At 41.2% G+C, this 17847-nt stretch overlaps 2 protein-coding genes and 1 long non-coding RNA gene across 5 annotated transcripts; 2 read left to right on the forward strand and 1 right to left on the reverse strand.

Annotated features, from left to right (window-relative positions):
• Positions 1–1648: 1648 nt before the first annotated feature.
• LOC133898339 (CMP-sialic acid transporter 2-like) lies at positions 1649–8292 on the reverse strand. 2 transcript variants are annotated; one of them, XM_062339005.1, is made up of 15 exons: positions 8108–8292; positions 6328–6397; positions 6184–6244; positions 5985–6096; positions 5744–5823; positions 5209–5284; positions 5019–5119; positions 4611–4682; positions 4433–4481; positions 4300–4341; positions 4080–4201; positions 3931–3990; positions 3800–3848; positions 2964–3058; positions 1649–2875 (listed from the first exon to the last, which is right to left on the reverse strand). In XM_062339005.1, the coding sequence occupies exons 1-15, from the start codon at positions 8132–8134 to the stop codon at positions 2818–2820; spliced, it is 1074 nt and encodes a 357-aa protein (XP_062194989.1). In that variant the 5' UTR covers positions 8135–8292; the 3' UTR covers positions 1649–2817. The 2 variants fall into 2 exon arrangements, with proteins under 2 accessions (XP_062194989.1, XP_062194988.1); XM_062339004.1 differs by having other exon boundaries at positions 6184–6250; positions 8108–8290.
• A 1536-nt stretch (positions 8293–9828) lies between these two features.
• Positions 9829–11148, forward strand: LOC133899381 (uncharacterized). The gene is made up of 3 exons (XR_009906358.1): positions 9829–10058; positions 10183–10617; positions 10932–11148. It is a non-coding gene; the product is annotated as an uncharacterized LOC133899381 (long non-coding RNA).
• Positions 11149–11892: 744 nt separating this feature from the next.
• On the forward strand, positions 11893–17552 carry LOC133898414 (sister chromatid cohesion 1 protein 3-like). 2 transcript variants are annotated; one of them, XM_062339100.1, is made up of 11 exons: positions 11893–12180; positions 13568–13829; positions 13913–13959; positions 14104–14138; positions 14224–14291; positions 14358–14722; positions 14875–15007; positions 15863–16005; positions 16129–16720; positions 16800–16932; positions 17059–17552. In XM_062339100.1, the coding sequence occupies exons 1-11, from the start codon at positions 12057–12059 to the stop codon at positions 17155–17157; spliced, it is 2001 nt and encodes a 666-aa protein (XP_062195084.1). In that variant the 5' UTR covers positions 11893–12056; the 3' UTR covers positions 17158–17552. The 2 variants fall into 2 exon arrangements, with proteins under 2 accessions (XP_062195084.1, XP_062195085.1); XM_062339101.1 differs by lacking the exon at positions 11893–12180 and adding an exon at positions 12438–12471.
• Positions 17553–17847: the final 295 nt, after the last annotated feature.

The raw sequence follows: 17847 nt of genomic DNA on the forward strand, positions 1-17847 counted from the left end.
TCGAATACACTTCCTTGCTTCAATAGCCCAGTCATTGGCTTGGCAATCTTGGAGAAGTTCTCGATGAACTGGCGGTAATAACACGCGAGCGTGGGTTTCTAGATGTCGATGACATTCTTGGGTTAAACCCAATTAAGGACTTCTTGCACTTTGCTCGGATCAATGACAGCACTATTATTGGATAAAACATGCCCCAAAAAAGCAACTTTTTTGAGTCAGAACTCGCACTTGCTGAACTTGGCATATAATTTTCCAATTTATCATCAGGATGATCATTTGCTTAATCACGACCACGATGATTAACCAGAATACCATCCTGATAGTCCTGGCACATGTTTTGTGCTCAAGATCGGAACACATGCCTTTCCAATATATAGCATCACAACACAGCTTAAGAAATAGTGAGTAATTAAATTATATTAAAAGTTCTTAAGTATTTAACCATTTACAACAATTTACATCAAAAGGGAGCTAGGAGGATAAAAAACAGATCACCTCCTAATCAAACTAAAAACTACACAACGGAAGATTATCACCTATCAACACCAAAGCTATGTGAAGCCATTTGCCCTTAGGCTCGACCCAAAAGCATGCAACACGGGTAGTTTGCACTACCCATTTCCGCCACCTACATCAGCGGGCGTGAAGTAGCCAAACACGAGCTCCTCCTCGCGGTAAAACCTAAAAGAGCAGCGTGAGTACAAAGGTACTCGCAAGACTTAATTCATAATAGATACATATAATAACCCAACTCCAAGGATTATGCAATTGAGTCATTAGCAAGGCATAGGCCACAAGGTTAGTAAATTCATATGCGTAAGCAACCTGACACTTATGTGTGAGCACCTATACTTAATCATATATATTTTTCTACCTTGTAATCACCAACTTGCATATAAATGTAAATGCAACCATCACATGAACATAACTGTAAGTTGAACCATCTCAAACCCATACCAACATACCACACCATATCATCCCACATTTGTAACTCTACAACCGATGTAAATGGATAGAAGCATGCTCATGACCGAGAGCGCGATAATTCAAATTATTTTTACACCCTGCAGGGGGTACTCCTTTACCTACACAACTCAAGGACCATTCGGCTCACGTGTCCACACAGGCCCACGTAAGGGGGTACTTGTGTCAACCTTTCCTAATAAACCCCAACCATTTGATCATACGCCGATAGGTGCTGGGGTCATCCAAAACTACTCCCAGAGCAAATTGGATACCCTTACAAGCTTATTATGCCCACGACACTCGACTCGCACGCCAAAAGGCCACAGCTACAAATGTATTCGGCTTATAATTCTCATATGCGACATGTAGTAAGTGTAAAAAGTGCTAAAGCCAACTACACTGATGAGTGGTGCTTAAACGATACAAGTGGTCTATGACATCTGAGTTCCTCTCCCGAACTTCGTGATATATTTAGAGCATTGCGTAACATCCTACAAGAAACATTTTCTAGATTATTATCCTTTGCAAAAAACTGAAACATAACAGTCGCTGATTTCCTAAAGAGGCAATGGGATACAGGAACAGTTTCATATACCCTAGAACAAGGTCATCAGGAATTCCTTCAATTGCAAAATCTGATTCAAGGAGTTACATTACAAGAAGGGAGTGCAGATAAGTGGCATTACATATGGGGTACAGAGGCTTATTCATACAAGAAATTCTACAATCTGCCCTACAAAAATTGGAAGATCTTCTGTTGGCTTCTCCTAATGGATAAACTAAATACAAGAAACATACTCAGAAGGAAGAAATCTAAAGCTACAAATAATGTCTTTGTGTGCTGTGCTCCGAAACAGCCAGAGGAAACCGCTTTCCATCTCTTCTTTGGATATCAATTTAGCAAAAACTGATGGCAGCTCTTGAATATTCATTAGAACCAAAGTCTGTCTTTCTACACTATGATGGAGTATGCCAAGGCCAGCTTTCAATACCCTCTTCATGAAGGTTTTCATCATAGCTGCTGGGCAATTATGGAAACAAAGAAATGGTCTTATTTTTGAAAGAAGAAATCGTAGTACTGCTTATTGGAAGCAGGAATTCATCAATGAAGCAAGACTCCAATCTCATAGACTTAATAAGGGAAAAAGACTTCTCTTCCTTAACAGGCTAGATTCCTTTTCTTAGCTCTCTTCTTTTCTTTTCCCTCTGGGGATTTTTTTAATAGTGCTCTTTGTTGCTGTTTTCTCTTTGGGCTAAGGCCCTTGTACAGCTTTCCCCTTTTTTTTCTTAATAAAGCAGGCAGTGGGGGCCTCCCCCACTGTATTTCCTTCAACAACAAAAACTCGAAGGAATATTTAGCCCTGACAAGCAATCCCTTGTCTGGCGTCCAACACTACGCAAGAAACAATCGATGGCCCATATGCTCGGTGGCTGAACGACAGCTATATAGATTAAACTGAAATAGCAATCTGTTCATTACAGTATATTTGCTACCTGCTATTTCAAAACACTATGCATGATATGGTTAGCAAACTAGATAGAAGGAAACAACACTATGACCGGTAATACTAGAACCGCTCCACAAAAACATGGATCCGCCATCGAGATTGTGTTAGTGTGATGCTCTTTTCAAATCTACCTTTTACCCAAGGATGTAGTTGTCTACGCATAAAGAGTAATAAGGTCTACTTGCTTCTGCGTGAACACTATATGATTGGTTAGCTATGCAATCAAATCCCATCTCCACTGAGCCATTGCTACAAGGCAGCCAGATTCCACGTGCAGCAATCCTTTCCCTGACTGACAGTGTAAAATTGTCCACTGAAGAGCCATCAGATGACCAAATAAAGCTTATTTCTGTGGTTGAGGTTTTCCAACAGAGTGCAGGTACACCGAAACGGACACAACCCTGAAAGTTGAGCAGATTGCATTACTCTATCATAAGTTTGAAGGTTCTGATTAACAGGAGCTGCAATTACATTTTTGTTAACACTTACGTCGATCCAAGGAAGAATGCGAGGGATAAATGGAAGCGAAACAAAAAGACAGATACAACTGCTGTCAGAAGCATTGCAACTGAAGTTGAATAAACCTGTGAATCCACATTGTCACAGAAAACTGCTGTAAGGTATATCATTAACTAAGTCAATGAGTGCTACAGTAGATTAACTTTGTTACACAAGAGCACACTAGGAAGACCAAAATGAAGTTACATCCATCTAAAAGTTAATGAACAGAAACTTGCATGTTTGAGACAACAGAAAAGCAGTAAATATATGCATCAACAATTTACCTATTGACTACTGTGCCATTAAGGATAATGCATATAAAGGAGTTCACTGTTACTAGTTACTTCCTTGAAACGCCCTTATCCACCCCTCGACCTGTAACGACCCTCAGACAATAACGGGGTAAACACAACATAGAGGACCAGACAGACAGCGACGGCTGAAGTGGAGGATTGTTAGCACTATAGCAGAGTGATGAAACCATAGACTGGAGAGTGGAGACTTCTTTTCATCTTTCTACTTGCTTAATAAAAATAATGACAGTGGCCTCACATAGAGGTGCTAGGGGCTAGGGCCTAACTCAGAAACTATCTAAAACGAAACCTAAATGATAGATACTAACCAAAACAAAAGATCTAATATGGAAAGTAATCAGCTATCCTAGCTAATGTTGCTACCATACTCGCTACAAAATAGCCATGTGGGTACCATTCAAGTTACAATACCACATATGAACAGTACCATGTGAGGCCCTAAGGGACTGCACATGAATACATGATACAACCTAATCAACTTCTGTGGAATTAAAACCTGGCAGCACATACCTTGACTATGTTATCAGCATATTTCATCACCATTGAAACAGCAATTCCACTACACAGTAAATGAAACCATTGTAAGCTGCTTGATTAGGTGACAACAAAGTAAAAACTGTTAGTAGCTGGTACTGTGGTACCTCAGTGCATGGTTAAGAATCATCAGAACTGTGATGAATGAATACCCATGGAAAAAGCCTCTGCGTCAGATAACATAAAGTCAAACTGTTAAAACCATGAATTATGCTATAAAGAACATAAGAGTCTTGTAGTTTCCATGTGCACTAACTTATTCATGACTGCATCATAATCCTGAACACAAATTGCAACTAGATTGAATATCACTCCAAAAATATAAAGCCAAAAGTTCTGCACGTTGATGTTTCTCGATGGGCGTTTTTTTATGATAGCCTGCAATGTCCAAAGATAAATAAAAACCTCTCCAAATGTTTTACACCAAATGAATTCACTTACAGTAAGATATTTAAGAAAAGAGGAACAAGACATACTTCAGTATATACCCCAGCAAAACCACTTAAAAGAGCCATCACCTGCAAGAGAATGACCAATTTAGCAAGATGACTGAAAATACTTCCTACAGTAATCTAAATGAAACTGAATATATCTTCTATTAAAACTCACAATTGCCATCATCCAACCTTCAATAGGAGTTTGAAGAACATGGTCAGACCTGAAAAAGGACAAAGAACGTTTGAACTTAGTCAAAACTCATGTTTCATTAAATAACCAGATGATGACTAGATAATGCAGAAAAAAAAAGGAGAGAAAATTCATAAGTGGTATACTGTCTAGTCCTTACGAAGGATTAAGTTGAGCTGTTGTGCAGCCAGCACACAGAAGAACAAATGCTGCCCACTGAATTTCACTTAACCTGAAAGGACAGGGGAGACACTGAGCATATATGTGCGAAAGACTACAAACAGGGAACAAGTACTGGTGAAGCAAAGACAGTGACAAGTTCCAGCGAGAAGGGGATGAAGAAAACAAAAACTTGTGATCAGCTAGAAGAGCAATCACACAGAGCTGTAGCTCTTTTCTGTCAGCTCTGGTATCTGTTATAGACCTAAGATTTTAAATTCTAATTCAGTTTCTATTCCAAACCGTAAAGAAATGAGTAAAATAAACGGCAATCATGCTCCTTATAGTTCCTGTTCCTAGGGTAAAGCATGACTGTAACAAAACTCCCAATTGCTCAGAGGATACTAACTTTTTCTTCAAAATGATGCGGTACAAGACACCTGTGCTGATGATATTCAGGTTCTTTAAGATTTGGTAAGCTGGTGCGTCAACATAAGCGAAGATATAGTACTGGCAGATAGCAGCAAATGGAAGGGTATGTTAACATGCATAAACATCATGAAATTAAATTGGCTGTATCACAGAAGTACTACACATACCTGCAACAAGTTCTTTACCATGTAAAGAACAGCGGGAATCGGATAAACACTAACTTCATCAACAGATGTGGTTAACCTGAAAATAATAAAATCAAATGGCAGCTGAACAGAGAGAGTTAAACAGAAGCAACAGATTGCAGACTGCAACTACAAGTCTCAGGTGAGGTTTGTGTTTCCCATATTTGGAGTGAAAGTTCGCCAGACCTTGTAAATTTCTTTGGAACATAAGGAAATGTCATGTTAATCAACTTCAATTTGGTAACATACTAATAATAATCTATTCTAGCCTAATGTAGAAATGTATATATGTCCAAGAAATTTGATTTTGCAACGAAAGAGCAATATATACATAAATTTCAGGGCCATCTTTTATTGTACATGATACAGCAGCTCTGTTCATTAAAAAAAATGGAAGGAAGTGTGTGTCTTGGGGGGAGGGTAGACTCACACTTCAAGAACCATGGTAATTATACACCCATGTTAGAGGTGTAGGAACTGAATATGGGTAGCACAGTTGCCAAAATGCAGTCCTCACCTATTATCATCTGTAACACCATGGCGGTTCCATGTCCTAAAAAGGGTAGCTAGTGATAGAAGGCATTTTAAAGCCTCCACCTAGACATATACAAACAAAAAAAATATGAATATAAGATTGTATTAAAAGAACAAAAGGGAAAATCTGACATTACAGTATACACACTAGTTCATGTTCATGCAAACTGTTGGGCAATCTAAAATATAACTAGAATGTATGTCTGGCATCATAATTTTCTCACCGAAAAATTGGCTGTTGTGACACTATATTCATACTTTCCGGCTCTTTTTGACCACACAATTAATATTGCCTGAGAACTTGTTAGCAGCGTCAATGCAAGAGTAACAACAGACCTGTCACAAGATAAAGAAAAGAGGTCAGATAATTTTCAAGAAATTATGTAATTGTAGAAGGAAGGCTGAGAGGGAATTAACACTTACTTTAGCTTCCAACTATAATTGCCTTTTGCACCTACTGCAGAGCTGAGACCACCAGCTGTTGCTGCAGCTGTAGCTGACAAATCAATAATGACTCCACACTGTTAAATAATAAAAGAGCATTTCCATAATGTATCAATAGCTTACCGTTGGCGCTAGACAGTGACCTCCCACTGAGGTTTTCTATATCCTTCTGAGATAAATCGTCACAACTCTCCTTTAGGTGCAAAAATTACATTAGAGATGAAATACAGGGTCGGCGTAGTGAATAAAAACAAAACAAAAAAAGCACCGCTGGACTAGTTACTGCTAGTTTTTTTTTTTTTTCATGTGGGCAGCTAGGAACTGGATCAAAAGTGGTCAAATCTAGTTAAAACCCTACAAATGGTGATTGGTACATGCTGGTCCAGTCTATTTCAACCTGTAAGTAACAGATACCACCAGTTTGTGAACCATCAGTTCAGTCTTCAGCTTATGTATTAAGTAGCTCACTGACACGCTCTCGTAGACCAACACACAAAAGAACAGATACCAGTGCAAAATGGAAAAACATTATTTGGGGTATGCTATATTTACACATACACGGAAAAAGTGTAGCAAATATTCCGAGCACAAATAGCAGGCTAGAATTCCAGGTTCGACCAATCATTGACATCCTCAGGTAGTCGAGCCTAGATCAAAAAATGAGCTGAATCACATGGTTTTAGGTTTGGATTGAGGTGGACAGTTTTGACTTTGCAAGCAACAAGCCAATTATCAGGTAGCGAATTATGTTATACTCCATACAACGTCTGGGTGGGGAACACAAAGCTGAACTTGGTTGCACCGGAAAGAACTAAGAAAAAGCAAACCCTAGGCCTGATACATTACTCTAGCAAGCTATTTAACAGCGCACGCACAATCGCAATTCTCTGTAATTCAATCCTGTCACCCAAATTAACCAATACCGCAGAATGGGCTCACTGCAAATATAAATCTTGTGTTCTCGAGTTAATCCATATCAGAGCTAATCTTGTTGAGTGCATGGCCAATTTGTGAGAACAATGCAATCTTGAACTCCAAAGGCATTGCTGATAACAAATAGCCAGCACATAGGACACGTCCAAACTTCACAAACAAACACATGGTTTTAGGTTTGGATTGAGTCTGGACAGTTTTGATTTTGCAAGAAACAGGCCAATTATCAGGTAGCAAATTATGTTTTACTCCCTACAACGTCTGGGTGGGAAACACAAAGCTGAACTTCGCTGCATCGGAAAGAACTAAGAAAAAGCACACCCTAGGCCCGATACATTACCCTAGCAAGCTATTTAACAGCGCACGCACAATCGCATTTCTCTGTAATTCAATCCTGTCACCCAAAGTAATCTATACCGCAGGCTGGGCTCACTGCAAATATAAATCTTGTGTTCTCAAGTTAACTCATATCAGAGCTGATGTTGTTGAGTGCATGGCCAATTTGTGAGAACAATACAATCTTGAAAGGCATCGCTGATAACAAATAGCCAGCACATAGGACACGTCCATACTTCACAAAAAAAATTTGCAAGCATGCCAATCTCATGCACATTCCCCGAATACACCACACACCTACCTCATTACGACCAATGGATTAGTAACCCTAGTCACTTAACAGCTACAAGAACAACCGGAGCAGGAACCCAACGTACCACAACCAATTCCCAAATCGCACACACTAATCAAGAACCACTGGATCGCCACCCTAGTCAAGACAATTCCCTGAGAACCCCTGAAAGAAAAAGCGAACCTAAAAAGGAAGAAATTACGGCTACTAGATCGAAGCGGCAGCAGACGAAACCTAATCGGAGGACGGCGGAGGGGCGCATTGAATCTGATGAGGAAATTCCTCTCTTTTTCCGTAAGTGTCGAGGGATTCTGCGGTTGTTAATCTAGACAAGCGATTTACCTGATCCTTCACTCTCCTGTACTCCATTGCCGCCCCTCCTCTCCGCTCCGCTTCGGAATCGCTGGACCGCGTGGGGTTGAGCTGCAGTCGTGAAGTCTGGAGCAGCGCGTCACGGCGGTGAGCGGTGGCCGATGGGAGTGTCGAGTATTACTGTGGGGAGTGGCAAAACTGCAATTTCCAGGCTTTAATGATCCTTTTCCTTGTTGCCAACTATAAAATGTAACGATGTGATATAAAAAAGGGAAGTGGCATGCTATTTCTGATGATGATCTTCTCCGATGGTTTACTTAGTATTTAGAGAAAAAAATTTAATTTTTTAGTTCTATCATCGCACCATTTAGAGAGATACTTAGGGGCAGGTTGGTTGATAGTGGTAACATGACGATGAGGAGGCAAGAGGTGCCATCAGTTTTTGTGGCGGAGGACTGCCGATGGGTAGTGGTGGTGGCGGAAGAGGCAAATGCCGTGGGGTGATGGTAACAGCTAGCGAAGCTGCTAGTGGGGAGCCACTAGAGATGGAGCAGGCAAGTGGTGCGAGAGAGCTTGTTGCACTGGTATGCGTTGAAGAGAGAAGAGAGCATTGGTTCGGAGGTTGAAGAAAAATAATGGATACATGGCTTTGAATCTAACAGTTACAAACATCGATTAAGATCACTTCTAAATTCAATCATCAGACTAATAGCACCTCCCTATAAATAGAAGCAAGAGTGAAAAATACTATCCAGATTTATATCCAGGTCTATCTAAAATTCATAGAAAACAAAAAAAAATCTTTGTTATTAATTCAACCTACCGTTACTCTAACTCTCACCAAGTGGTCATGTTACGGTCTTTCTCGTTGTCATCGAGTCATCTCCCTATCTTACCTCTGACTCCCTCAAATTCACCAGCAACCACCCCTCTCCGCACAACACTCTCACATGCAAACTGCAAACTTGAGCAAATTTAGCCAGACATGACGCTAAAAAAGCCTACCTGAGAGGCTCCATAATGCTTACTGGGCAAGCTTGGACATAGAGTGGAGAAGGTCTAAAACTCTTTGAGCCTAGGTAGAGCTTAATATGAATTCTTTACATGTATAAATGATCAGTGGTCCGATCCAGTTCAAGATCAGCCTAACAAATTGGCACGATAACTACCCCATGACGGGCATGAGTGCATATTTTTAGCTTAGAAAAACCAAGCTTGTTGCCAGCCTGGCTAGACGCATAGTTTGCTCGGATCTAGTATCTAGAACTTCAATGTCTCTCTTAACCTCACCTGTTCACTTTTCAATGAACCCTCTTCCAGAGCAACACTCAATGATCTTTTGGTTTAGCATTTTAGCGCGCCTTTCAAAAATTAAAGTGCCACACACATAATGCCACTGCTTGGCTGTTGACAAACTCGCTCATCACCCATGCTCCCGTGCCCTGCGTTAGTTTATTTTCTCACCAATTTGAAAGCAAAATATTGATATAAAAATCCTTGGTCAAAAAGTTGGTTTACCGAGTTTTAGCAAAGCTAAGACCCTATTTAATTAGACTTATTTTTAACTTTTACCTGAAACCGAAAGTCTAACTAAACATGATATTTTTCAAAACAACTTCTTACATGCTAGACTCTTTAAAACCATTCTGAGCTAGACCGAGAAACACGGTTCGACAGGCTTCTGTAGCTTTTGCGGGAGAAGGTTACTAGAGTCCCCTTAAACGTTAAGAGTATTTACCCGTCTATGCCATTCTATTAATAGTGACTCGCCTCTCATTTTCCAGCTCGAACCGATCCTCGCCTGCGACTCCTGGGAGGCGACCTCGCGAGGGCGATTAGGGTTTTCGCCGCTACCGACCTGCCGCCGCTGCCCGTCGTCATGCGGAGAATACGATGCGAAGCTCCGAGATCCTTCTCTCTCTCAAGATCGAGTCTAGGTAGCCACGATGAGCTGATCGAGGCAGCCTCCGGACCTCAAGAAGTAAGTATCCGTATCCATGTGTCTTTGCTCTTCATTAGATCTTGCTTTGTTGCGTTCTCCACTCGCGATTTTCCAGATTTTTGGATGCTGATTTGGGCTCTCTCTGATTTTTCTTTGTGCGCAGCAGGTACATGGACAAGAAGCTTCAGAGTAAAGTCAAAATTTCTGAGGAAATCTTTGTAGTTGTAGCTCCAGGATGACTATGCCTACACTGTCAATAAGCAATCGATATTATTCGATCTTACTCCTATTTTGAGGTCTGTAAAAATAAGATATTAGAAACAGAAAAAGATAAGCAATCGATATTATTCCTACGATAGTAAGTTTAGCTTAAACAATTTATCCCGAGTGATCAAATTTTTTGGGGCTGCAATGCCGGAGTATATTGATCTTGCGACATAAAAACCTTTTGATTGGTCATTGCTTACATTATGCACAAAGATGTATTAGCTTGTTGGGATCTTGCCAATGATCATAATTTTGGTGGATTTCGAGTCATTTGCAGAGGGACGTGAGCATGGCGATCTCCGGTTTTTGTTCTGTTGTTAGACTTCACAAGGTGCATTGTTGATTTAGATGATTCATATGCTGCATTGTCTATTAATTTCTGTTTTCCTCTTGCATTCTGTTTGACTGCGTGAGTGGTGTGGTTGCAGTTACTTTGTGTCTAGAGTTTTCATTTACAGACTGCATGTCATGGATATACAACTTGATTAGTAAATATTAGTGCATGATTTAGGCATGTCTGTGTTAGTGACTAATATAACTATGAAAGTGCCTGTGATATCTGTGATATTTGTTAAGCTCTGAATATTTGTTGCCTCCTTCCCTGCTTATGACTCTTTTTGTGTGTGCCTGTGATATTTGTTGCAGATCTTGGTGATTGTTCTTGAAAGCACTTCACTGGAAGCTCTCCAGAGTTCGACAGTCATACACTGTGTCCAAGTTCAGAAAAACTGCAACTTGAAGGATAGCTGCAAGTTGAATTATTTGCTCTACGAATCTGCTGTATTGTGACGAATGTCCATTTCAAACATTGAATTGTAGTTGTTATGACCGGATGAACAGCTAAAAAAGTTTATGCGCACATCTTTTCTGTGGTATTTTGGCATAAATTGAGTTACTTGGCTACTGCATTTGTTGTTTTGATGAGATGGTTGAAAGTTGTTGCAGCTTCGATGATTTCAGAGTACTGTCTTGTCTATTCTATGCTATCTGGACCCCTTAAGCCAGCATGAAAGAATTTATGTGCATGTACAAAATCACAAGAAAGAATACACGTGGTGAAGCAATCAAATACACATGATTATGGATGGCCAACTATTTATATTTCTAATAATATTAGTTACATGTATATACACCATATATATATATTAGTTTTTCTCCCTAATATCAGTCAGTAAAACAGTTTATAGAAATAAATATGTTCACTTCAAACAGTCAGAAGCATTATAGACATTGAACAATCTATTCAGCTCAAAAGCTATCAACTAAATAAAATTACCAAACGAGCTATCAACTTCTCTAGAACCATAAGCCATAAGAAACTTTTCAAGATTATCACAGAAACAGCTTTAAAAGAAAAAACTCAGTCCACCGTACCGACTCTAACCCCGGCTAATCCAGACGTGCCCTCAGTCCTCAACAGCACTTCAGTGTCTCTACTCGCTACCAATCCAATCCCCCTCCCCTCGCACGGAAATCACCTCACCATCTCACGTAACCGCACTCTCCTGGCCCACCTGTCAGTGACCCCTCCCCTCCCGCCCACGGCGCCCCTGAAAACCGCGCGCCAAAAGCCGTCTTTAATGACGCGCCCTCGCGCCTCGGCCTCCCATCCGAAAGCTTCCCCCCAAAACTGTTTCCAATCTCAACCCGTCTCCTCCCCAATCCCCATATCCCTCTCCCTCCCGTGCGCCGCCGCCGCGGCAGACAAAGCCCTACCTGAAACCCCGAAGACAGCCTCTGCCGCCGGTGAGCAACGGACGAGCGGCGAGAATGTTCTACTCGCACACGATCCTCGCGCGGAAGAGCCCGCTGGGCACGGTGTGGATCGCCGCCCACCTCGAGCGCAAGATCAAGAAGCCGCAGATCGACGGCATCGACATCCCCTCCTACGCAGGTCGGTCCGGCCCGCCCCTCGCCCGCTCAAAGACACGGGCTTTCTTCCCCGTCTGTCGCCCGCCGGTAGAAAGACGGGATTTTTTTCTCCTTATCCTCTTCGTTCTTTGGTTTCCCCGGAGAGAGGGACGGGCGCGCCTCTGGTAGAGGTGAATGACATAGTACCCTTTGTGTTCATCTGGGAAAATGGTGGACCATTGCGGTGTAAGCAGTAAATTCTTAGTTTTGTGGTCGAATCATCTGCGTGGATGCATTGTGCGAAGATTTTGTCCCCAGCCGGCATTATGCAAATGTAAGGGAAACGAAGACTTTGGTTCGGTTTTAGGAAAGTGCTCTTGTGTAGATTCTTTTCTCCCATTAGTTTTGTTACCGACATTTCGGTAACTGGTTGAAATTGTGCGTAAAGATTTTTTCTTGTCGTATGGTTTATGCAGAAAAGGAAAATAAAATATTCGGTACTTTACTAAGGAGCGATATTGGTTATATGCTCCAGAAATTGGGGGCATACCTTGTTGCAATTCTACAGTGTAGGCTGTTTACACAGTTGTTGGGGCCAAGATACGAACTTTCGAAGCAAGTATGTACTTGTGGTATTATTGAGTAAACTTAGTGTGTCTGTTGGCTCTTCTATTAAACCTGGAAAACATCAAGTGAAATAATTTAGTATTTCAAGTAGTTCATGTTTGTTCGGAAGTGCCCTTTGTTCCACGCAGTTGGCCCAAATACTAACAGAACATACCCATCAATTGACTTAAAACAAAGCTTAGAGAGAGCCCTCAGGCGGCGATCGGACAGGCGATGGGCGGTGCCAGCGGCGGGGAGGCAACGAAACGGCTGGCAGCGCTGGGTTAGCGCTCGGCGGGAAGCGGGAGAGCTGCCAGAGACGGAGGAGGCTGGCTGGGTGGGGGAGTGAGACGACGGCGGTGCAAGGAGGAAGAGGAATAGCGCAGGCGGACGGAGGTACAAGAAAGGAGGAGAGCGATCGGATGGGGATCGTAGGGCTCACGGCTGTCGACTGTAACGCGACGGAATTTCATTCGCCTGCGCTGTAGTAGGTCCCTAACAAAAATCCTTGAGATTTGGTTGCACAACGATTGTGGCTGGGCATGGGGAAGAATGGAAGATGACTGAGTTATTTGTTTCTTGTGGTCACTCGCAAGTTAGCAACCCCCATTACCTTTTGGGTTTATGTTGTAATGACCATCTCCAGATATCGTAACAAACCAGTTGTTATTATCATTTTGTTGGAAAAATACTTTTCTTTAAAGGTTTTATATTGATCGGTACTTGATTCTATCCCACATTCAAGAATTTTTGCTGTTATTTCCCTGTAATTTATTCTGTAAATCTTTGCCTAGTCTTCTAATGCACGCATTTTACCTTTCCAGAGAGTATAATGTTCCCTGAGGTTCCAATTGCTCTAAGATTATCAGGGCATCTTCTTCTAGGCCTAGTTCGCATTTATTCGTGGAAGGTAAACTACCTGTTTCAAGATTGCAATCGAATGGTAACTACAATCAGAACTGCATTCTCTTCTGTGCAAGTCGATCTTCCATTTGAGTCAGACCATGTCCGGTCTGAGGCCATCACATTGCCACCTACGTTTAATCTTGACGACTTAAACCTGGACGATGCAATTTGTCAGATAAAGTAATCATTTTCTGTTCTTTACATCATTGATTCGTGTCATGCAACCTCAATGTAATACTCATATTTTGTTGAAATTTCCGCAGTACACCAGATAATCATCGGAAGACTCCTGATGAGATTACTTTGGCCGGTAAGGGACGTTCAATATGGTCAATACCTATTGACATTGCATTTTTTTTTGAAGCAATCGGGAGGGGAGACCCCGACATATGTTTTGAATAAAAAAACAGACCTGAATTGCAATCAAGTTTTAACTATCTCATTGGTGTTTCAGATGAAGGAGAATATGTGATGATAGACCTTGATGAGGTATTCATTGCTATCCTGCCCCTTTTTAATCATACGTTCCTTTTCAGTTCTCAAACCAATACCTTTTTACTTCACAAATGTACAGGATGTTAGAATAGAGCCATCAGCACCTGGTCTATCATCACTCATGGCGCCTAAGCCTATTGAGGACGAGTATGTTTCTTGAATATTTTCTCTTTCTTACTCGTGAATTAATGCCTCCTTTTCAATCATGTGCAGGACGTTCCCTCCGTTTGGTGATGGTTTCGGTGATGGGTTTGGAGAAAATGACAATCCCAATGATGAAATTCCTCCCCCAGGCAATTTGGCAGCGAACTCCAACACTGAAGGTCAGGCAGATGGAGCACAAGATTCACCGGAGAAAATGCGTGAAGCTGCACAGGAGGGACCTGGCCTGAACTTAACAGAGTCAATAATTGGAAATGATGACCCCATGGAGGTGAACAATGATTCTTCACCGTTTGTGCAAAACAAGGTTATCACCCCTCCAATTATTGGCGAAATTTCCTCCACTGGTCGACAAATACCTGGGGGATCCATACCCAATATACGAACACCATCCACATATGGTGATTTTGATCATGGTACACCACTAAATTTTAGCTAGTATTTGTCTACTGACACATACCAGAAGTATTTGTTTTTCTGTCTTATGTTTTAATATAATTGAAATTACCTTAGTGATAAAACATTTCCTGATCCAACTTTCCTTTTTTTTTTCCTTTTCTGAATTTAGACAACCAGTTACCTGAATGGAGGATGAACCCATCTCCACCTCAAGCTAGAAATAGAAGACCAAAAGCACAAGATAACAAGAGAAAGAGAAAGAGAAGGGTGAAATTTGATGGTGCAATAGTGCTCTCCAATGAGTAAGTTTCAATTGACCCTCAACTTTGGCATGAAGCATTCTTACCCGTTTACTTGAGCAATATTATAGTGTGGGATAACTTGGAACAATGATTTGCTTTTCTTATCTGAATTTTGAAAGAAATAAACCGCTTCTCAGAAGTTGATGTTTTTTAATAGATTAATATGTTGGTTCAAAAAATGTTGTGTACCAAAAGATGTACCACTAGTCTCGGAAGTCTGAAGTCTGCATACTAATTTCCAATGCGTATCGTATACCTGATACTTCATGATACACGGCGATACCTTCGTGGCATTTTCCTATTTTTTATATTATGTCATTTCTATGAATTTAAGGAACAAAGTTCTATTTTTATGTTGTTTTATGATCTATAGAACATGTACTCTAGCGTTATTCGACACCTGCGTGTAGGATATTTGACATGGTCTAGCAGCTCGTCTCTATTTAGGAGACCCGGCTTCTAAGGTATTTTGGGACGCACAAAGTAATATTCTACACCTATGTGTAGGTGTAGGGTAGTATATCTAATCATGTAGTTACACATTTTGCTATATTGGTTCTGCTTGGTTCTTTAGTATATATGGAGCTGTATCGCCGTATCTATGTTTTTTGGGAAAATTCTGTTTAGGTGCTACACTGCCTCCTTGAGCATTTGCTTGCTAAACAGCTTATTCAAAATAACTCGATACCCATCGTTGTTATTTGGTTGCAAAGTCAAAAGTTCCTCTAGAACTTGGGATAGACGCTGTACCATCCTTTTACCAAAATGCAGTCGCCCGTATAGTTTTACCATCCCAACGCTGCATTGCTTGGAGGTACTATTCTGTACCAGTGACAATTTCATCTTCTCGCGTAGCTATATGAAGAATCAAATTAATGGCGCTGAACTAGATGAGTTTATCCGCAAGAGGAGAAGGCTACCCCAAACGGCCCTGAATATGTGGAGATTCAGCAGGACTAACAGAAACGACAGCTTCTTCCTTGAACATTTGCTGCATGGTAAGCAAATAAGCTCTTTGATTTCTCAGAGGTGTATTAGTTTCTTCCCTCTTCTTAAGAAAACCGTGTTTCAGGGATTTCTCAAACGTTGCATTGGTTAACCCCAAAACTTCTCCCTTTCAGGGATGTGCACTAACCTACATGCAACTTATGGGAGAAACTTCCCCCGCATGAGTGATCCTGAGTCTGCCGCTGGCGAACCCACGGCTGGTGAAGCAAATGGTGGTAGTCAGGATCCACCGCCTGAAAGACAGCTCACCCCAAAGTCTCATGGAAATGAGGACGCACTGCCTGAACGTCAGATCACTTCAAGCCCAAAGCCTCCAGGAAATTCGTATGCACACCCTGAACCTCTGCCCACCCAAAAGTCACCAGGAGAAGCAGATGCAGCACCATATGAAGATATGTTGCCCGAGTTCCCTCGATTCTCCCCAGTAGATATGCCATCTCCAGCAGATGATACTCCTTTCAAAACTCCCAGTAGAACTCCACAGTCTGGACTGGGAGGAACTGGTGTTACTGAAATACCACCATCTGACCGGAGTTATTTATTACGTGGACAAAATACTCATGACTCTGATATGGCATCCCTGTTTCCGATCAGTGAAGATGGAGATGATCAGCCAGAGATTCCTGGGCTCATAAGTACTCCTGGAGTTATATCTAGTGCAGGTACTGGCGTCACAGGATTAGGAAGCATGTCTGCTAGAACAAGGTAATGAGATATGTTTGGACCACATATAGCATTTAGTATTTGAGAGCATGTTGTGACTTTTTATGTCATTGCATTGTAGGGCTGTTGCACAGTTCTTCAAAGATCATATGCCTTCGACCTCATCAGATGAGCAACCTGGAAAATTCGGTTTGAACCGAATCTTGGAAGGGAAAACAAGAAAGCAAGCTGCACGGATGTTCTTCGAAACAACGGTAATATTCAGAATTACAGCCAGTGTTCTTTTTAACATACACTTGCAATATTTACTTTGTGCAGCTGTAGGCAATTTCCTTCTGGTGCTTATTGGATTTTATTTTCATTTTATTTTTTTCCAATAGGTTCTGAAGAGTTATGACTATATTGATGTCCAACAAGACGAACCATATGGTGATATTGAAATCTCAGTTAAACCCTCACTCTCAGCAGCCAAACTTTGACGAAGTTAATTCGAATCATGGATGAATGGATCCCTCATTCCCTCGTTTCATCTGCGAGAAATACTACAGTAGGATTCTGCAGTGGTTCCCTCAACAATGGATGCCTTGAAGTGATGTGCTGGAAACATAATACAGTTACTGCCATCTGTTTTTGCGTAGCCACATGGTCCCGTATAGAATTGAGATTGTTTTCTCAGCCCAAGCTGTCAACATCAAGCAAAGTGATGAAGGGGGTCAAATGGACTTCAGTTTTAACCTATAAATGATATGGTAGCTATCTGTTAACCCCATCCAAAATGTTCAGTGGCTGGGGACTAAGTTAGCTTAGAGAATCAGTGTGTAGATAGTGCGATATCATATATATTTCTCTCTTAATACAATGTTTATTGTGTTTACTTGCGGTCTATTAAGAGTTTTTATAATACACTATATTTTATACTCCATTATCGTCAATTCTGTTTAGAGTCATCTGAATGTGAGTCAAAACTGTGGAGTTAATGGGACTCAAACCATGGCAGTTAGCCACAAGACACATGTAACAACCTGGATTTCAACAAATCCTGATGCTACTAACTCCGGTCTAAGCACCAAATCAGGTTGGAAAATATTACAAATTTTGGTAGAATTTTTTTAAAATTGCTGTCAGAGAAGAGATCGTCTTGCCTCACCAAGTACGGCGAGAGTTTCTTT

The sequence above is a fragment of the Phragmites australis genome, chromosome 18 (assembly GCF_958298935.1).
Source record: "Phragmites australis chromosome 18, lpPhrAust1.1, whole genome shotgun sequence".
NCBI classification, from domain to species: Eukaryota; Viridiplantae; Streptophyta; class Magnoliopsida; order Poales; family Poaceae; genus Phragmites; species Phragmites australis.